General features: G+C 37.2%; 3 protein-coding genes across 4 annotated transcripts; 2 read left to right on the forward strand and 1 right to left on the reverse strand.

The window, feature by feature from the left end:
* The first annotated feature begins 4,514 nt into the window (after positions 1–4,514).
* On the forward strand, positions 4,515–7,326 carry msx3 (muscle segment homeobox 3). The gene is made up of 2 exons (XM_024297663.2): positions 4,515–5,382; positions 5,719–7,326. The coding sequence occupies exons 1-2, from the start codon at positions 5,040–5,042 to the stop codon at positions 6,123–6,125; spliced, it is 750 nt and encodes a 249-aa protein (XP_024153431.1). The 5' UTR covers positions 4,515–5,039; the 3' UTR covers positions 6,126–7,326.
* Positions 7,327–7,459: 133 nt separating this feature from the next.
* On the reverse strand, positions 7,460–10,063 carry znf511 (zinc finger protein 511). The gene is made up of 6 exons (XM_024297658.2): positions 9,805–10,063; positions 9,341–9,414; positions 8,552–8,753; positions 8,324–8,448; positions 7,799–8,026; positions 7,460–7,632 (listed from the first exon to the last, which is right to left on the reverse strand). The coding sequence occupies exons 1-6, from the start codon at positions 9,964–9,966 to the stop codon at positions 7,560–7,562; spliced, it is 864 nt and encodes a 287-aa protein (XP_024153426.1). The 5' UTR covers positions 9,967–10,063; the 3' UTR covers positions 7,460–7,559.
* A 437-nt stretch (positions 10,064–10,500) lies between these two features.
* adam8a (ADAM metallopeptidase domain 8a) lies at positions 10,501–20,888 on the forward strand. 2 transcript variants are annotated; one of them, XM_036215681.1, is made up of 25 exons: positions 10,501–10,704; positions 10,786–10,892; positions 10,987–11,063; positions 11,143–11,221; positions 12,088–12,164; positions 12,340–12,571; positions 12,824–12,901; positions 13,004–13,072; positions 13,381–13,550; positions 13,638–13,719; positions 13,799–13,941; positions 14,480–14,657; positions 14,731–14,820; positions 14,989–15,184; positions 15,269–15,344; positions 15,421–15,601; positions 15,680–15,766; positions 15,839–15,923; positions 16,125–16,236; positions 16,348–16,540; positions 16,654–16,701; positions 16,786–16,833; positions 16,928–16,978; positions 19,135–19,215; positions 19,441–20,888. In XM_036215681.1, the coding sequence occupies exons 1-25, from the start codon at positions 10,587–10,589 to the stop codon at positions 19,483–19,485; spliced, it is 2,703 nt and encodes a 900-aa protein (XP_036071574.1). In that variant the 5' UTR covers positions 10,501–10,586; the 3' UTR covers positions 19,486–20,888. The 2 variants fall into 2 exon arrangements, with proteins under 2 accessions (XP_036071574.1, XP_024153401.2); XM_024297633.2 differs by having other exon boundaries at positions 10,502–10,704; positions 10,786–10,895; positions 10,990–11,063.
* Positions 20,889–20,981: the final 93 nt, after the last annotated feature.

Raw genomic sequence — 20,981 nt, forward strand, 5'->3', positions numbered from 1 at the left:
TGTTATATCTACTTACATAGTCATGTGATTTATTATTTCTTGAGGATTCCTAATAACCTGATTGTTGGAAATATATAAAAATCTGGTCTTAAATTACGAACCGGATAATGATAATACACGTAAAGGAAAGGTCGAGCCGGGTGGGATTATATAAGTTCGCTTCCTCCCACTCCCTTTCAGGCAATCTGTTAATGTCTTGTCATCCTGTTTGACATGTCTTTATAGATGTAAACTTCTGATAATTGATTATATTGCACATTAATTTACCTTTTTTTCTTTTGATTGCTTGAAAAAAACAATTTTTAATCTGATCTAATCAAGTTAGTTGGAATTGCAATCAATTATGTATTTTTCTGAAATTCGAATAATAGAAAAAACAACAAAAATAAAACTTGGTTGTTGGTTTTGAAGTACAATCAAGACCTATTAAGATTAATTAAAATAATCAGATTTTTGTCCAAAATGGATTCAAAGCTTTATGAAAGAATTTTGTAATGATTTTAAGTATTGTATTCAACTTTTTTTTTAGCTCTTAATGTAATAAATCAAAAAAACATCTTTGACAAATAGGGTTTACATGGATTAGTGTCACTTGTGAATTTCGTAAGCAGTTTTGTCTTATGTTTCATTCATTTATTTATTTTGAGAGTTTTAAGTGAGTGCATGTCAAAGGTGTGCTTAAAATGTCCTTTCGCTTTTATTTCTACCTTGTTATTACTCTGATGACGACGTCTTCTGTCAAAGCAGACGACAAAGAGGCTTCAGTCCCATAGACCTGACATCCTCAGCCTTTATTCATTGGTCACTCTCCAGCATCCTCTCTGTCACTATTATCCTCTCTGAGAAAGCCTCGGGGTTCATCTCTGTTGTCAACACCACTGCAGCACTCACTCAAACTCCTGGCTTGGTCCACAGAGGGTGTCTGGTTCCATTTGTTCCCCCTCCATTTCCCCCAAAATACAACAATACAGCCACAACATCTTAATGATCACCTGTTAACACCACAGGTCCCTGTCAGCCACATAATTCCACTGATCTCAGTCAAACACCATGTGGGATGCGCCTTCCTGTCATCAGATCTAATGTCTTACACACAAAATACACAGAGGCATAATAATCCACTGTCTGCTCACCTGTCAACACTTTCCCCTGACAGCCCGCTCGGAGAGCATATCAAATGAAAAGCACTTAACAAATCAGCAAACTGAGAAACAATTACAAAGGTTTCATGTCTCATCTGTCATATGACTCTCAAGGGTTTGATGATAAAGAGAAAAATTGCTGATAAATCAACTTGATAAAAATTCTATGAAGCTAAGAGATTTTTTTTATTGTTCATTTATTTTAACAAAAGTTTAACAAAATTAAGATAAAAAATATTCTTAACAACAGAGCTTAAACAACAACAAAAACAAAAAATAATAAGAAATCGTATTAATTCTAACAAATGCTGGAAAGGAGGTGGGTAGACATCGAGCTTATCTGAGCTCACCCCTTATGCTTTTTATAAACATATTTTGAATTTAAATTAAAAATGCTGAATATTACATCAGAGAAATAACCTGATCTTTTCATTAAATAAGACTTCCCTTAAATTGGTGTTTGTAATATTTTTTTATTATTTCTCAGCTTCTGTTACAAAAAAATTAAAAATAAATGTAACATGTATTTTTTCTTTGTTTTATCAATACCAATGGATATTTGGCAGGAGGACTGAGAGAAAAATGTCTAAAGTCAGTAATGTAATATGTATTAGTCATTCTTTCTCTTACCTTTTTATTGAAAATCCTGTGAAATACAAGTAATTCCAGGCTTAAAAAAATAACAGTTAATACATAAATTCAAACTTGATAAAAACTATTAAAATATTTATTTGTAAAATTAAACAAGCTATAAAGAACAATTAAAATCCATGTCTTGTTCTCATTTCCCATCATCTAGTGTTTGATGAAGGCCCCTCTTCACAAAGACTTTTTAAATGCATAACATAAAAAGCTCAGTGTGACATCTTAAAAATGAACCTATCTATAACTCAAATATGCTTCTGTGTAACGTACTTGTTGACACCTGTTCTGTGTCCATTCTGATATGTGAAGCTTGATGTTATCAGAAGCATCGAAGAGGAAGGCACTAATGTCAGTATGTAATGATAGTTCTCCATAACCTTTAATGGAGTAGCTGTCATGACACAAAGTTGCAGAAATGTAATGAGACTGACGTGTTGCTGCAGTTCCCTTCACCTTCACATCAGATAAGAATTCTCCACATGGAAGACCTCAGGCCTCATCCTTTTCAGATGGATGGCATGACTGAGCCTGAGCGATTCAAAACCTGAGCCAAGTCATTGAGAAAGTTCCATTTAAGAAATTAATGTAACACCAACATCAATCAATTTGACTAATACTCTGACACTGCAAGTGCTAAATGATATGTTTGAATGAATAAAGGCTATTTATTGAATGCTATGAAGGAATTTTAATGAATTTGTCCATGTTGAAAGAACATTGCCACCCCACGTTCAAAGACATTTTGAGAAACCAGTGTTGGCAGGTCCACTTACAGACCAAATGTTGTTCTGCTCTGTTTATATTTTGACCACAACAGGTTCCCTTAATGTGAGTATCACACATGACACTGGCCCCTTCCTTAAAGTTTGCCCAGGATCACTGTAAGTTCCTCCAGATTTGTTGAAAGATAAAGATTCAAGCCTGCTTCAACAAGCCTCGATTGAAAGAAACAGCCTTTTAAGACAAAAAATAGGTACTCTCCACTGTGGCAAATTCATGGGTTAATATTTTTAACTGTGTGTAACTATGCTGTTTTTTAAGCAGCAGATGCAATGATTGGGGTTCACTCTTGTTCTTCACATTAAAGTCCCATTCCAATCATTGTTTGATATATTGCAAAAGTGTTCCCAGTGCTCTATTAATTATGATAATGCAGTTTTAAGCCAAAATAATGATAATAATCAAAAATGTGGCATTTTCTAGGACATTGTTTCTGCAAAGCAGCAGGAGTTCGTCAGAAATTTACCTCTGAGTTGTAGGTGGAACCATAGGGGTGGAAGTGCTGTTATCCCATCCTCCAATCAATGAAAAAAGGGAAAAATTGGATCAATTAAAACAAGTTCTGTAATTTGTTACATTGAAAATGATTAGTTTTCCCCTAATTAAAAAAACTTTATTCAAGGTAAAAGGGTAATTTGATAAAAACTAATAATTTAAATGTAAACAATTACAGAGCTTTTATTAATTGATCATTTTTTCATTTTTGTAGTGTTTGGTTATACCCTGTCCCGCTAGCTTACAGCCCCTTTCAACCCAAAATCTAACATTACAACAAAAATGGCAATAGGAACTATCCAGCTGTTCAGTTTTGAGTCAGATGCCAGCTCAGACGAGGAAGACGTTAATGGATAAATTTGTCTCCAAGTGGATGAATTGGAATAGAGTGGAGCAGGGAGCTTGTGGCGCACCAATTTGTACGAAACAAGTACACGCTTTTTCAAACAACCTTTTTTTCGACTGCCCCTAATTCCCCACGATTTGAATAAAGAAAATTAATCTTCCTTTTCTCTGTGTCCTCCATCATGAGAAAAATGCTACATGTTAAAACATTTAATTTTCAATGGAAGTGTGTCTTCAAGCGAGCTGTTGACTATTGATCAAAATGTGTACTTAAAAGTTCTTGCACAAAAATAATGACGTTTCATTTAATGTAGTAAATCAGCATAAATGTCACCAGCCAACATCTTGTCCTTTTCGTCATCTCTTACATATTTGCGCAAAGCTCGTGAATTACAAACCAATGGAGGAGAAACAGAAGCTTTACAGACAGCCCTGAACATCCTGTCAAACAGACACTGAGAGCAGTAATATTTGCAGTAAGTAGAGGAGAATGTAATGTTACACTAAATTACAGCCAATGAAAGCTTGTATGGTTACCCAGCAATCTATCACTGTCACGCAGACGGGGAGAGGGGGAGGCAGAGCAGACAGGCGCCAGGCGCAGCAGGATCAAAGCAAGAACATACCTCAGGGAGAGAAATGGTTAACTCCATTTAACCAATTGTCCTGCAGACAGACAGAAAGTCAGGCAGTCGGTGTATTCCTGCAGGCTCAGCAGAAGAGAAAAACTCACATATTTGGTTTCACTGGAAATAATTCAATTTGAGGAGTTGCAGAAAGTATTTGGAAGATGGTTTTCACAGCCTTTCAGTGCAAACATTGAAAACACAAGGCTGAAATAAGGCTTAGGACAAAGTGATTTTCAAATATTAATAGCTCTAAAGAAAAGTGTTAATAAATAATTGACTGTTTTACTTTACAATGAACAGACAGTATCAACACTTTTTGCACTAAAGCAACAACATATTACTCATTCAACAGTTTCAACTTAAAGAAATTTGACTTTTTTCTTTATTTTTCTCAATGTAAAAAATCTTATTTAGCTTTAATGGATTTTTTTTTCAAAACATCAAAGTAATATTCTACTATTGAGCCATGGTCTTTATTTTATTTTATTTTTTACTAAACTTGCATTTTTTAAAGTAAATTTGGGTTAAAAACTCCAAACAGGAAAACTTTATTGAACCTAAAAACTGAAGTAAAAGAACACATGATAAAATGTCCTTAAAGTAAGCTGATTCTTTGTTCAAATGAAAGCATTACGGAGCCTGCAGGTATAATGGAAAGCAGTTCCACTTTCTTCCAAGCCGCTATCTTCAGTGATCCGCAGCTGATGAGAGCTTTACATCGGTCAAAAACACGGGGAAACCAAACTGCTGTCATTTGAGCGCCGACCTATCAGAAGACTCAACAGCAGAGTCACGTGGAAACATCTGAGGTCTCGTAGGCAAGCGGAAAGATGAGAAAAGACCCCATGGCACTCCACTGGAGCGCAGACAAGCCCGTGCGTAAAACTTGAAGCTTATTACGCAGCTGCGTAACATCGGAGGGATCTGGGACCATCTCTCCTGCTCGATCCCAGGCGAACACACACAAACTATTAGCGGCAAGAGCTGCAGGAGAATTGGTTGTATGGCACCGCAGTTGTGCGTAATGAATTGCGCGCAGGGATCACCGCCCTCGGCTGCTCACCAGCGTCCATCAGCGCAAGACGAGGCCGCTGGAGGAGTTGGACATGACAACCTGAACCTGGCATCTCTGAAAAGATGCAAAAGCAGAGGTTCGGACCTGCCTTTCAGCGTGGAGTCCCTCATTTCGGACAGTAGGAGCTCACCAGAGCCCGACTCCGGGCGCGTCCGGGTGGAGGAGACCGAGTGTGCGTCACCGAGCGGAACTCATCGGTCCAAGTCGGAGGCGGCGGACTTCAGCGAGGACACGGGGGCTTGGCTTCAAGGTTCTTACGCATCCTCCATAAGTATGTATTTTAAATTATATGAAAACAATATTTTTTTTTTCACTTTATTAGTTTTTTCATCTTTTCAAATAATGGTTAGCATGTAACCTATATAAAACAGAGGCCTAAATGCTATATCCAGAAAGAAAATGCCCTATAGGTATTTTTCATTATTTAATTCTAAAAAATGTAAAACATTAATGTATGCTTGCAAAATTCTATATACTCTTTAAAATATTTTTTAAGAAACAGTTCAAAAGATGATTTTCCTTTTTTGCGCAACAACACAAACAATGTATGTTGTTATAAAAAATAAGATTAAAAGTCCCCTAATAAAATGTATGTTCCAATTTCCAGGACTTCCCAGCCCAACTGCATGCAATCTACGGAAACACAAGAACAACAGGAAGCCCAGAACTCCCTTCACAACTTCTCAGCTGCTTTCCCTGGAAAGGAAGTTCCGTCAGAAACAGTACCTCTCCATCGCGGAGAGAGCGGAGTTCTCCAGCTCCTTGAACCTCACAGAGACTCAGGTCAAGATCTGGTTCCAGAACCGCAGAGCCAAAGCCAAGAGATTGCAGGAGGCCGAACTGGAGAAGCTAAAACTGGCCGCCAAGCCGCTTTTGCCGGCCTTCGCCTTCCCTCTCCCCCTGAGCGCATCCATGGGCGCACCGGGCCTGTACGGGGCTCTGAGCGGCCCGAGGCCCGCCTTACCGGTACCGGGACTATTCAGTGGACCTTACGGGATGTACTACTTATCTTAACTAAAAAACTTTGAGCTGCTTATTGACAGAGTTGCCTTTAAGATGTCTTTATAATGCAAACCGTCTTGGATCAATTTGTTCATTTGAACTTTTTGTGATGAAACACAAACTGAAGTTTTTTTTTTTTTTTTACAAAACAATTGTTAACAGGAATTCGTAATATTGAATTTTCTCAAGGTAAACATAATGCTATGATGCCAATTGTAATTGTGGGTTTTTACTCAAATTACTTGGATTATATGAACATTTTTAATAGCAGAGAAACACAGCTCTTCCATCTGTTCTTTGTTTTATTCACAGAGAAGATGCCTTTAAGATTTACAAAACTCCCAATAGATAATTCTCAGATGTAATAAAACATTTTTTATTTTAAAATGTTGATTTGAGGCCTTAGAAAAAGTTAGAACTTCTACTTTCAGGTGTTAAAACACATAATTTAAAGGCACTTTTATTTATTTTTTTTTTACCCGCCAAAAATAGAAAATGAAATAATTCTAACTCTGAAGTACTTATTTCAACATGGCAGGACTCAATTTCTGTCCAAACCCAATTAGGAAACACAGTAGGCCTATATATTAAATATTAATATTTCCACAATGTAAGAAAAAAAATATTGTACTAGTTATTATTACATTTGTGTAACATTTCTTTAAAATATTTGTACGGAAGCCTTTTAAAAGTTAGACAAAGAACACTTTTTGTATGGATTAAATTTTTATCTTTGGATGGTATGGATTTAAAGATGTTACAACTAAACCTAAGAGATTTTTAGTGCCTTTAACCAGCTGCTGTGATGAAAACAGTGCTAACAAAACGGGATTTTTCTCCTAAAAAAAACAAAAAGCAGTTAAAGATGAGCTTTCAAGCTTGCAAAGAGATTTCACTGTGAACACGAAGGTCTTTGGTGAATGTAAAAAATGTCCAAAGGTCACAATATTTGTTCCCAATTTAATACTGATTTTTTTTCTTTCAGCTTCAGAACTAAAAATCTGCTTTATTGTTTGCTTCGATAAACGGTTTTAGCAGCATTTGTTTGACTAACGTGATCAAGGGTCCATTTTAAGTACATTCAACAGTGCTAAACGTGACTGAAACACTACTCTGTAATTACTGTACATTGTGTTTTATATTTTAAAAGTGAAAAAATGTCTTTTTTACAATTATTACAGTGAATTATATAAAATTTGTCATTACTTGTTTTTCTCTGTTTTTCAAAGTGTTTTCTATGGTGGCTGCTCAGTATTGTTTTGTAAAAAAAAAAGTATAAATTAATTCCTGGGAATGGTCGCTGGGCTTTGGAAGCTCACATGAAGACACACATCAAAAAACAAACATTTTCTGTTATGCAAAACCTTTAATTACATAAATTACCTAAATGTATAGTTTAAAAGGCAATATATTTAGAATTTTAAAGGAAAAGTTGATGGAAATGTTTCACTTCCTCCGTCCACGTTGACCTCTGAAGCCTCGGCTTGATCCGTGACCAAAGCACACACTTTTAGGAATCCTAAAAATAATTTCATTTTAAAAAGTTTAGAAAACATAATCTCATTTAACATATTTTAGTATAAAGAATTATTTGAATTTGGCAAGAAAAAAAACTTCAATTTATTTCCAAGTTAAATATTGAACATACATCTATTTATAGTTACTTCTAAATATTTCAAACAAACCTGTAAGAGGACTGAGGTTTTGATGTGGGGGTATTCACTTCTGAATCCTGAACTGGAGTGGGCATATCCTCCATGTGGGCCGCTTCTTTCTCACAAACCTCCATGGACTCTTCTTTCTCAGGTTGGTCAGACATTGGGTTGCAAATATCCTCACAAACACCCTCAGACTGACACACATCATCGATGGGCTCGATGACTTTCTGCTCCTGGCCTCTTCTGTCTTTGTTTCTATTTATGAAAATATAAAAAAATAGAAGAAAATATAAATAAAACATTTAAAGCAGCAAACAATTTAGAAAAAAAGACTTAAAAACATTTAACTGTAGTTTCAATAAAGCTGAAATTCAGATGCAAATTGTGATAATTAAGAATTTAAAAATCTAACTTTTTTAGTGATGCTGCAAGAACATATAAAATACAACTAAAAACATAAATGAAACAAATTATCTCAAAAAGTAAAAGTTTCATTATTCCTCAAAAATGTGCTGCCATCTAGTGGACAAAATATAATTTGCAAGGTCTTACCCTCTTTCCTTTTTAGGTTTATCAAATCTGAAGTCAGGGGGATACTTGTGAATTCTTATTAGATGATCCTTCCTTTGCTTTGCAGTTCTGAACTTCAGTTCACAGCCTTCCACCAAACACAGGTACTGAGTAATGCAAAGAAGTAATTAAATAAAAAACAAAAAAAAAATCCTGTTTAAATGTTTCAGTTAGAGAAAGGTCTGGACCAAAAAGTTAAAAATGATTCACCATGTCTTGCTTCTGGGCAAGGACAGCAAAGAGAGAGTCGTGCCACTCCTGGATGTGAATGTCAAGGAGACGGGCAGAAGGAAAGCAGCGACGGCAGGAGCTGCACATATTTCTGTGCAAGGAGTTGTAGTGATGCTCATACTCTTGCAGCAAATTAAAGCGTGCATGGCAGCCAAAGATGTGACAAGCAAATTCTGAAACACTACAAAGACAACAACAAAAAGAGTCAAGTGAATGACATCTTGACCACAATGCCTTTATTGATTAGAGACAATTAAAGTCCTACTGCGATCACTTTCCCAGTGATATTTTAATTACAATTGAGTAGTTTTTAGCCAAAATCAAAAATCTGTGTCGTTTTCTAGGACACAGTTTCTGCAGAACGGCAGCAGTTAGTTAGAATTAGCCTCTGAGTCGTGGGTGGGACTGTTGGCAAGGAGTAAACCATCTTCTATCTGCTTTCGCTCTCCTGCTAACTTACAGTTCCTCACACCCCAGCCTAACATTACCGGTGCAACAAAAAAAAAATCTTTAAACAATAACTAACCTCAATCATATCTCTAAAGTAGTAAAGATCAATCCAAAGTTTTTGATAATCAATAAACATTATTAATCCTTACATGAAGCATTTGTCAAAACATAACATGTAAAACATTTAAATTTAGGTAAAAATATGTAAATATGTAATTTATATTAAAAATGGTTGTGTTATTTAATTTAATTTTATTTTATTTTGGGAGGGGCAGCATAACAACTGACATTATCAAAGCTGTATCATAACTGTCACACCTGAGCGTTGTCTTTTCCTCTGTCTCTGAGATGTAGAGGTCCCGTAGGTATAAGTGTCTCTGGATATCTCCATCCTGAAAACAGCAGTCATGATACTTCACAAGTCTGACTTCATCAGGGACAGGTGTGCACGTGCCAAGGTAGTGCCAGAATTTGTATCCCTAAGAGAAGACTATAGGCTTGTTCAAATATTTTTTATAATAATCATTAATTCTCTTTTGGCAAATGGTTCCACAAAATCAGCTTCATATATCATTATGTTGCCGTTGTTTCACGAGTTGAAGATGTGGAAAAAAAATGCAAACAACTGTTGTAAACATGAATAATAAACCCTTAGTGCCCCCAGAATAAAACACATCGTGAACATCTACCTTCTTCATATGCTTTTTGAGACAAATATTAGCCCTACAACAGAGGGATACAAGTTCTAGCAGGGATAACTACCTTGGCAGGTTTGTTATCACCTCAAACAGCTCGTGATCCTTGTGAAGATGAAGAATCTGCGGTGTGAAAGTGAACGGATTTCCGTCTTCAGATAACTGCTGCATCCAGGCTTCTATCGGATGTGTTCCGCCGCTGCTTCCTGCTGAAACATCATGAAACTGAACAAACTCCGGCATCGACATGTTCGTCAGGCGATATCATAGCGTCTTTGTATGAATTCAACTGATCCTCAGCTGCCGCGGTTTGTTTATGCTTGAATGTGGCGCGTGATGATGACGTCAGTCTCAACTGCCAATCACCCTAGATTAAAAAAAAGTAAACTGTAATGAGAATAAAAAAAGATAAATACACTGTAACAGCTAAACGTATACTAGTTAAAATAAATTATAATTTTAATAAATATCGTAAAATAAAAAATAAGGAAGAATGACTGGTGGAACTCAACCTGCATTCTGCAAAAAAAACCCTAGATGGCGACAAAAACTATATTTGTTTTTTCTGCGTGTGAAGGTGAACCTTTTTTAAACCTTGATGCCTTCGCTTTTTAGATAAATAACGTATATCTTAGGTTTTGATTTTAATAATATATTTTTAAAACAGTTCGGTGTCTTAATGCCTTATTTGTATGGCAAAAAAATTATGTGCAAGTTTTAAAACTGAATGTAGTCACATAAATGAATACATTACAACATTTAAAAAATAAAAAGGAAAATTGAAATGAATTGTTCCTTTATCTTAAGAACAACAGTTTAATTGGAAGCCTGTTGTTTCACATGCAAATTTCCAGGATATTACACAGCAGATGGGCGGAGACTTGAGAACGTTTCTTTCAGACTTCTTGCTCTCAATGACAGAGTCTGTCCGACAGAGCAACATGACACACTGGGGATGTCTAATATGGATTTTCTTCTTGTTGCAGGGTAGGAATTCAGAAAATTCTTGCTTTCTTTCTTCCTTTTCTTTTTTCTTTCCTTCTTACAAACACTTGATGCTATTTTCAGGAGTAGTTGCAGCTGATGTGGGGACTCTGCCTCATGTCTCAAAGTACCAGACAGTGATTCCTCAAAGGCTGAAGGATTTATCTCTCATCAAAGATACTGCTGCTCACGTGGTGATAAGCTTTACTTTACAAATTGAATTTGACATCTTTGATAAATCCTGACTCCTTACCTTCATTCTGCTTTTTTTTTTTTTTTTTTAAACAGAAATATCCTGATGTACTCCAATACTCATTAAGTATAGAAGGGGGGAAATATACTTTACACCTGGAGAAGAACAGGTAAAAACACCTTTTATATCCACTGGATCAACTTTCACGTTTTAAGCCTAATTCTTCTTAACTAATTTTGTCTTTTCAGAGATCTTGTTGGGAACAACTTTACTGTGATATCTTACTCCGATGATGGTGCCAAAGTGTCATCTACTCCAGATCTTGGGGTATGCCACTTTTTAGTTGCCTAATTAGTAATTAAGAGGAAAGAGGATCATTCTGAGAAGTTTCATGAATGTGGTGTAACGATTATACCTTAAGGCTTGACTCTACCAGTGCAGGAAATTAGTCACTCACACCTAGTTTCAGTGGGTTTCAATGATATTAAATTTGAACTGCTTACAGGAAATGGTATTGTAGAATAGAATAGAATAGAATAGAATAGAATAGAATAGAATAGAATAGAATAGAATAGAATAGAATAGAATAGAATAGAATAGAATGCCATATTGTTATTGTACAAGGGCGAAATTAAAGTCAACTATCATGTCAAGGTGCATTAAGGATGATAAAAATAAAAAACAATAATCAAATAAATATGAAAACATAATTTATATGAATATGTTGCATTTAATGCTTTATTTGGGAGTCTAATGGTTCATAGGTAATAACTGTTTTTCAATCTGTTGGTTCTGGCTTCGTGACGTTTATATCTTCTCTCTGATAGTCTCCCTTCTCTTAATAGTTTTGCATACAAGATTTAGGTCATATTGTTGAATTATTATCTCATTAAAGAATGTTTTGTAGACCCCCACTGACTGGTTAATACCTTCTTTATTTTTACAATTACTTCCAACTACAAGTCACTTTTGCAATACTTAATCTTTCAACTTATTGCGATATATCAGATGACAGGAAATCCTCCTCAACCAAATGTTCCTTTTTTAAGAGGAAACTCAAACTGTTTCTCCAAGGGAAATTTAAACCGACATCAGACATCAGACCAAAGCATCAATTAATATCTCCTATGTGGTTAGGTTATATTTTTGGTTTAATCAGATATGTCCCTTGATTATGAAATGTATCATTTCAGGTTCATTGCTACTACCACGGGCACGTTGTAGGAGTGGAGGAGTCCTCTGCCAGCATTGGATTGTGTTCAGGAATGAAGTGAGTAAGACAGTTGTTATCTTTTAGTTCTGTATCTTAACCCCATGTTGCAACCACATTCTCAAATTAAAATACTAAAAAAAATGTATTTCTCAGAATGAGCATCTAAAAATTAACACTGTCATGTGCTGGTTCATCTATAGCAGTTAGAGATGCTCTAATGTCTTCTCTGCAGGGGCTTTGTAACCCTCCGAAACCAGATGTACCTGATTGAACCTTTGGCCAGCGAGGAAGCAGGAAAGCTGGACAACAGAGAAAACCCCAAACTTTACAGAGATGAGGGTCCTCATGCCGTTTACAACTACAAACACCTGAGGAGGAAGCGAAGCTCCTGTTCCCATGGAAACACGACCACTTTCTATGATCACGGAGCTCGTCCGTCTGGACTATTCCAGCTTGGCAGTCTGGTAAAGACACAGCATGGCTACATTCACAGAATGTAGACTGCTGACCATTTTTGCTCCAGAATAAAAGAAAAATGTAAATTTACATTACAAGTTGACACAAAATAGCTATATCAGTTAAGATAAAACTGGAAGTCTACATTTACAATACAAAAAATTTCAACATCCCATAACTAAGACAGAATCAAAACTAATATGTGTACTTACAGTATACAGTAATGTTTTAGCATGGTTGTGTCTCTTTTTGTTGAGCAGAAAAGCAGAGCTCAGACCAAACAATATGCAGAAAAACCCAGGACGGTGGAGCTGGTTGTGGTGGTGGATTACTCTGAGGTATTTTCTCGATTTTTTTGTGTTGCTTTGACCACTTTTTTCCTATTTTTTTTCTTACAAAACACACTGCTTGTAATATTAAATAATATATTTTTCTTCTAGTACAAGAATTATAGGAGTAAGAAAACTATCGAGTCAAGAGTGCTTGAAATCGCAAATCATGTGGACAAGGTATGTAGGAAGTCGATCAGAAAAAAACTTTCACATTAGGCTGTTTTTGTGTCTCACGCTTCACTGCCACTGAAGAGAACATGCAGGAAATCTGTCTTGAGATTTCACTCTTTGCTGCCTGGACTCTGACCAGCAAAAAAAAGAAGAAAGAGTTCTCTTTTTGTGAAATCTAACTTTAACTGTGAATATTCACACTTGAGCTGAAATTCTTCACACATGAACGAAAATGAATGCTCCATTGGTTTTCCATTTCTCGTGGCATTCGTGTTTTGTACACATTCTGAAAAGTTTATTTTGTTTTTTTACAGCTATACCGCCCTGTGGGTGTTCGGGTGATGCTGGTTGGTTTGGTTATTTGGTCAAACAAGGATCAGATTGAGGTTAGCAGCAACCCCGATCAGACCCTCATTCGCTTCCTTGAGTGGCGTCAGCAGAACCTGGTACAAAAGATCAAGCACGATAATGCACAGTTTATCACGTAAGATGCTGCTAAAGCTGATGTCTATGCTGTCGGAGAAAATGTGCAAACATTTTGTAAATGTTTTTTTGCCTTCTCTTTATTTAGAGGCATCGATTTTGAAGGCTCCACTGTTGGGTTGGCAAACACCAATGCCATGTGCACCTCTAACTCTGGAGCTGTCAATGAGGTACTTCACATAAAAAGAAAATCACATCCATTTAAGACTTCAAAACGTTGTTTAGTGATACTTTTTTGTGTGCACACAGGACCACAACACTAATGCAATAGGAGTGGCTTCCACCATTGCACATGAAATGGGCCACAACTTGGGCTTGACTCATGACACTGAGAACTGTGTGTGTGGCTCCTATACATCAAAAAAGGGCTGCATCATGGCTGAGAGTGTTGGGTAAGCACCATAAACAGTCTGCACTTATATCCTATCATATCTAGAATTCTTAAAGACACACACGGTTAGCTTTTGAGCTATTTTAAAAGTGCTCCCAGTGTCTTTTAATTATGATTATGCTCTTTTTAGCTAAAATGAAGACATGGTTTGTACAGATTTTCTAGAATCCATTAGAAATTCGTCTCTGAGTTGAGGGCAGGACAGTAAAAATGGAGCATCCCTGCCTCCCTTTCCCTTCCCGTAGCCGAGAGCTCTCTGTTTAAGCAGAGCGGGGAACTTTTTGCTCACCCAGCAAAGTTTCTACATAACAAATACGCTCTTTTCAAACATCATTTTTTATCTCCTCCTGATTCACAACAATTTGAATAAAGAAATAGCTAAAAATGCAATTTTGAGCTTAATTTTCTAAATATCTGTCGTCCCTTATTCAGAACAAAGGAACATGTTTGTAACACCATTTTCATGGGAGTGGGTCCCTAAACACAACACAGGGTCTCCTTGTTTCCTCCTTTTAAAATCTTGCTATCTCCCCTTGCAGCATCGTGTATCCTGAGCAGTTCAGCAGCTGCAGCAAACTGCAGCTCAACAAGTTTTTGGAAGAGTACAACCCTGCCTGTCTGCTGGATACTCCCTCCACCAGTCGCATCTATGGCGGGCCTGTGTGTGGAAATGCCTTTTTGGAGCCTGGGGAAGAGTGTGACTGTGGTTCAGCTAAGGTTTGTGCCTGACATCCTTAAAAATAACACAGCATGTAAAGAAAATAGCATTTGACCGTCCTGCTTTTTACAGGAATGCACAAATCCATGTTGCAATGCCACAACCTGCAAGCTGAATGTAGGAGCTCAGTGTGCAGAAGGAGAATGCTGCCACAACTGCCAAGTAAGTGCTACAACGAGTGTCTAGTTCCCACTAGATTCATTAAGTTACATTGATAAAAAAAACTGTTCTTGCACATTTCTAGCCAGAGTCAGACTGTACTGTCTGCCTGCTTATGTGTGAGAGGATGTATTTCAGGATTCAGTACAGTGCCATCTGTCTTGTCTGTAGCTGAAACCAACAGGCAGCATCTGTCGACCAAAAGCAGGAGACTGCGACCTGGCTGAATATTGCACAGGCTTCTCCTCATCCTGCCCGGCTGACACCTTCGCTCAAAATGGCCTGTGGTGCAACGGTGGAAAAGGATACTGCTATAATGGAAACTGTCCATCTCGACAGGAACACTGCAAAAGACTTTGGGGACCAGGTGAATTAGCAATAAGTCAGGATTTATTTGTGTTTGAATTCTATCATATTTATCATTCCACTGTTTGTGAATGGCTCTGCTCAGATGCTGAAGTAGCTGCAGACGAGTGTTTCATTCGACACGGAAACTGCAGGAAGTTTAGCCAAAGATGTACAGTTAGGTAAGAGTACAAAAGTAATGCCAGTGATTCCCTCATGTGGGGATTTGTTTTTTTCTAATTCCTGACTTGATTACAGGGATCAATTTTGTGGAACTCTTTTCTGCTCTGGTGGGTGGAAGTTTCCGGTGACGTCTATGAAGTCGTACTATGTAGTAGGAAATGGAGTCACATGCAATGAAGCAACCATGAAACCTGAAGACAACTACCCTTCAGATTTGGGCATGGTGCCTACTGGAACCAAGTGTGGAAACAATATGGTATAAAAAAAAGGATTTGTGAGTTTGGTCCAGATGAAGTGTAGATTTGTGACAGTCAACTCCATTTTTATCCATCAGGTCTGCTACAACAATCGATGTGAAGACATCAGAAATATAAAAGCCTATGGAAAAAATGACTGCTCATCTAAATGCAACAACCATGGGGTGAGAAAACAAAGCTGAAGTTCAAGACAGTGGAAGCAGAACTGTGAGGCTAAAAGTTTGATTTCCTTACAGGTATGTAACCACGAAAGTAAGTGTCATTGTGACCCGGGATGGGCTCCACCTTTCTGTGATGTGCGACAATCAGAGCTGACTCAAGGTTTGTCAAGTTTCTTGGGTTTCCGTGTAGTAGATTTGTTCTAAAGTCATAATTTTACTCCTATAAGTGAAAGAAAATGTCCCATAAGATTGGGATGTTCCTATAAGACTGTACAGATTTGGATAGGAAGGGAAACTGGTTGTTGTTCATTGAAAAATCAAAATATTCTGTCCTAATCCATTGTGGGTTCTGTGTTTTTAGATCCAAGCTCAATTGTGGTTGTTGTTTCTGTGATCATTGGCCTGCTTCTGCTCTTGGTCCTGGTTGTTGTGAGTCTGATGTGCTACACCCGAAAAAGGGCACCTTCAAAGAGGTAAAAAACAGTTTTTTTGTCCTTACTTTCAGATGGAATGACATATAAGACATATAAACAGATGTCATGATCTTGTATGTAATTCTAGCTCCTGTGCAAATTCTTTTCTAGATGGCTGACTACCTTAGGACAATCAAACCCAGTGTTCCGGTCAAGTGGTACACGAGGAGCTCCTCCTGTGGGGTCCAAGGCCATTAGCCAGCCTGTATTTTTGGAGTCGTCAGCTACTCAAGCCTGCAAACCTTTGTCTTTTCCTCCAAATCGATTTGATAGAGCTATGAAGCCGTGCAGAGCCGCTCCCGAGGTGAGTCTCCAGAGAAGAAACCTGCTAAATCTTTTAGCTTTAACAGATTTCCTGGAGTTTGTTAAAACTTAGAAAAATTGGAAGAATTAATTGTTTTTTTTATCTCCTTAAAGCCCCCCAAATACACACCAGCAATACCTCAGTCAACAAGAAAATACCAGGTAATTTAAGCTTATGTTTTTTACTTTTTCTAACCTTAGATTAAGTCCATCTTTTGTGCTTTAACCTCTAATATATTTGTTTAGGATTTAACACAGCCAACAGCAGTGTCACGGCTACCCATATATGCTGAGGTATGATGCAAACAATATTTTTGATATTTTCCTTCAAATACATTCTATAATGGTTCACCCAAAGAATATGATTCAAATGATTTATTTGTTTTAGAATAAGCCCCGGCCACCATCCAGACCTCTTCCACCACTAACAGCAAAACCAGTAAGTGACATTAAAGACCAACATGTTCTTGTGGCATTTTTTTCATGACATTTAAGATTAAAACTGTGTTTCTGAGTATTTCTTTATTTGTATTGTTGTGAATCAAGATCAGATAAAAAAAATGACGTTTGAAATACAGTGGCGGGCCGTGCATTTCACACCTAGGCCTTCAGTAGTGCTCCATCTGAATCAATCCAACCCTCATTAACTATTTTATGGCAATAAAACTCACCAAATTTTACTCACCAAAAATCCAGATTATTTAAACACAAAATCCATCCTTTCTATCCTCAGGAAGATTTCAATCACTCTGTGGTGCAGAATCCGTGCGTTTCGCAGATAGAAAGTGTTCCGTGGCTGTGATAAGCTGGAAAAGCCTCTTGTGGTCCAGGAGGGTGACAAACATCAGTTTTTGTGATCGATCAAGGTCTGTGTCTGGAAAACAATATTTGCGCGAGGATATTGCGCTGCACGCGCCCGCGGTGCGTTCAGGAGCCTCGTAGATTTCAGCTTCACTCCCGCTCAATGGAGTCACGGAACTCCTTTACCCGTGCCAGACAAAACTGTGCCACAACTTTACCCAGACATTCATTTTCCACCAAAAATCAGACGATGAGACGCTTTCCACTGGTAACATCTTCAAACCTGACACGCCGCTCCTCGGCACCTGTGTCCGTCACATAACGCAGAACCAGAGCGAGCTGCGAGCTGTCCAATCAAAGCTCGTGAAAATCCTGACGTTTCCGTGGGCCTTCTAGCTGGCCTATCACGTGGTCTCCTCCAGATCTGATTGGTTGAAGCAACAGTTTGGTCGACAATTATTTTATGCTACAGGGCCCGCAGAACTGATTGTGAAGGCCTCCGGGCAGATTTCTTTGACCCTAGCAACAAATGGTGCTGCAATGTGATTGGTTAATGCTTAAATAGGAAAATACACGTCTGGAAGCAGCGCAGCCAGGGAGACAGCAATGAAAGGACGAAGACAGAGCATTTGGAATTATAGAATACGTATTCACGGAAATAAATAATAATTAATATCAGTCTGTGATTCAGATATTTTTAGGCCAGCAGAGAAGGCTTTGCAGGCCCTGACGGCCCGCCACTGTTGAAATAGCTTGTAGTTGTTATGTAAAATCTGCCATAAACTCCCTGCTCTGCTCCATTCTAATGCAGACAAATAGATCCATCCTTTTGTTTTCCTCGTCTTAGCTGACATGTAGCTCAAAACTGTGTAGCTGGATAGCTCAGATGTTTCTTGCCATTTTTTTGGGCCGCTAATATTAGCTTGAGGTTATGAGCTAGCGGGAAGGAGTGTAAACAAATGGATAATGGGAAATGAGGGCAGGTTTACACCTTGTCAACAGGCCCACAACTTAAAGGCAAATTTCTATTGAACTACTGCATTTCTGCAGAAACTACCGTATTTTTCGGACTATAAGTCGCACCGGAGTATAAGTCGCAGGGGCCAAAAAATGCATAATGAAGAAGAAAAAACCATACATAAGTCGCACTGGAGTATAAGTCGCATTTTTTTCAAGTAATTTATTTTACAAACTGGTTGAAAAAAACGATATTACATCATCCTGGAAGGTAAGTTATAACATTCATAAGTGAATAGAAAACAGGCTGAATATGTGTCAACACATATTCACATATTAGCATCATGAAAAAAACGAAAAGATGTAGCATTTATATAACATAACAGTTTTATTTAACTATAGCCTCAAGAACTCATCAACTTTGTATCTTTACTGTAATTAATTGCACACAATCTCACTCTATATCACTAAATCCGTTAAATTCTTCGTCCTTTGTGTCACGTCTGAATAACTAAAGTAAATAAATTAATTGCATAGATCACCATAAGAGGGCACTCTAGACTTACGGTCCATATCTCATCTCATTAAAAATTCGTATATAAGTCGCACTGGAGTATAAGTCGCAGGGACATTCAATCTATGAAAAAAAACGCGACTTATAGTCCGGAAAATACGGTATGTCCCAGAAAACAACCCCGTTTTTTGCCCCAAAACAGCATTATCATAATTGATAGACCCCCAATGATTGGAGCTTGACTTTAAAGGATGGTGGAATCTGATCTTTGAATGTGATCACTTTCTCATTTCTTCTTTTAATTATGACTATTTGTTTTCAAGATCATGAAGCCAAAACTTCCAACTCCTCCAGTGAAGCCAAAGCCTTCTGCAGTCCTGTCTTCGCTTCCTCACACTCAGCTGGTACGCATTCAGATATTAGTCAGACAGACATTCTTGAAGCCTAAAAAGGCATTACTTTTTATTAGGTTGTGTGTGGTTTTTGACATAGTTTCAGGATGCAGGAAACATTATGCTATGAATCTAAGTTTATTTTTTTCTGACTTGAAAACTAGTCATTTGACTTATAAAGCCGCATTAGAGGAGACTGACCATTAACATGCTTCATCAATTTCTTTATTTTTCCAGATTGGGAAGAGAGCTGTTCTCATGCCCCCGAGCCGACCAAGATGACAGGGGAATTATTTTGGCCACCATGTAAACGCTGAGATTCTGTGGCCGACGATATTGTTTTGTCCTTTCCACAAAATCTACTCAGGAAATGCTTAACTGTTTTTAAGCAAAAACAAGATCCACTGAAGGATCAGCAACTAAATGACAGAGCTTTTCTGTCAGCTACGGTCCCCCTGTGGATCGTCACTGCCAGTGTCCTGCTAATGTCTGTGTTGATGCAAATCCAAAGCCATGTTTCCACTCAACCCGAGTGCTTTATTTATATCAAAGAGTCTTCAGGAGAAATCTTTGCTGCCTTGATTCTCAGATGTGTGTACTCTTTATAAGGCAAATGCACTATCTATTTTTCTGTTTACATGCACAACATTACTCTGGGTATGACTGGAATGTTTCTAACTACCCTGGTTATGTGCTGCACATCTTAATCTGTATTCAGAGACCTGAACATGTTTGAATGCTGGGTTGGAGAATCCTAAATATGGTACTTGTGGACTTTGATAGAAACCAGGATACTGGAATATCTGATCAACAAATTTCTGAATTCTATCTGCCAAGATGATGAACACACAGTTAGACTCACACGATCAGAATCTGAGGATATTTACACGACTGTGAATACTGGGAAGTAAGACATCCAGGTCTCGCATGCTCCATGTAAACACAGCTTCGGGAATGTAATCCAAATTTAGAAGAGTCTCGAAACTGTTATAAGAAAAAAAGAATGAGAATGTATTACGATGCTTTATTAGCTGCTACAATGTTGTATTTTTGCTTTACCTTAAAATATTGACTTGCAGACAATCACAAAACATGTCCAGATGTAAAAAAAAAATATTTTGTCTTACTGAAAATAGTACTAAAAAGGGAGAAATATTTTGAGGTACCTTAATCTCAACCTTATAATGCATCACTTTGTGTACATTTAAAGTCTTCTTTTTGTCTTCACTTTTTGCAACATTGTATTTTTGTGTTTTAGTCATTTATTTCCTTTTTGTATTTATTTTCCTTCCTAACTTTTTGAATGGATTTTATAGAATAGATAAACTTTTTTTTGATTGAGTGATTAGTTATTTAATTTCTCTTATTAAAATAAACATTTTTTAAAATCGACTTTTTACATAATCTGTGTAGATTAAGGATTAAAACTGTATGTCTTTTGTCTAGAATTTTTTTGTGTCTTTGGTATTATATGTGTTGTCTGGTTTATTTTGACAGTATGGGCATCTGTACCAAGGCCACTTTTATTTTAACAAATAATTTCTAACATTTTGTAACTATTTGTTGGGGTTGATTTTATTTATTGTTTGATTTTGTGGACATGGTTTGACATCTGCTCATGCAGTGTTGCATTCTGGGATGACTTTGCCTTTATTTCTCTTAATAAAACTAAAGAAAGCACATTAGTCTCATAATCTTGTGTGTAAAATTGCACATTTTAGCAACAAACTAGAATAAACAACATTCAGCACGTGGGAATCTTCAAATTTTGCGACATA

This window comes from Oryzias melastigma, linkage group LG15, assembly GCF_002922805.2.
Source record: "Oryzias melastigma strain HK-1 linkage group LG15, ASM292280v2, whole genome shotgun sequence".
Lineage (NCBI taxonomy): Eukaryota > Metazoa > Chordata > Actinopteri > Beloniformes > Adrianichthyidae > Oryzias > Oryzias melastigma.

Excerpts from the sequence above, each read along its gene's own strand:
- msx3 (XM_024297663.2), top strand. The coding sequence starts at position 5,040 with ATGGCACCGCAGTTGTGCGTAATGAATTGCGCGCAGGGATCACCGCCC. Across the intron at positions 5,383-5,718 it reads TTCTTACGCATCCTCCATAA|GACTTCCCAGCCCAACTGCA; the intron begins GTATGTATTTTA and ends TCCAATTTCCAG.
- znf511 (XM_024297658.2), bottom strand. The coding sequence starts at position 9,966 with ATGTCGATGCCGGAGTTTGTTCAGTTTCATGATGTTTCAGCAGGAAGC. Across the intron at positions 8,754-9,340 it reads GAGGAAAAGACAACGCTCAG|TGTTTCAGAATTTGCTTGTC; the intron begins GTGTGACAGTTA and ends TTGTCTTTGTAG. Across the intron at positions 8,027-8,323 it reads AAACCTAAAAAGGAAAGAGG|AAACAAAGACAGAAGAGGCC; the intron begins GTAAGACCTTGC and ends TTTCATAAATAG.
- adam8a (XM_036215681.1), top strand. The coding sequence starts at position 10,587 with ATGGGCGGAGACTTGAGAACGTTTCTTTCAGACTTCTTGCTCTCAATG. Across the intron at positions 13,073-13,380 it reads TCGCAAATCATGTGGACAAG|CTATACCGCCCTGTGGGTGT; the intron begins GTATGTAGGAAG and ends GTTTTTTTACAG. Across the intron at positions 16,979-19,134 it reads CACCACTAACAGCAAAACCA|ATCATGAAGCCAAAACTTCC; the intron begins GTAAGTGACATT and ends TTTGTTTTCAAG.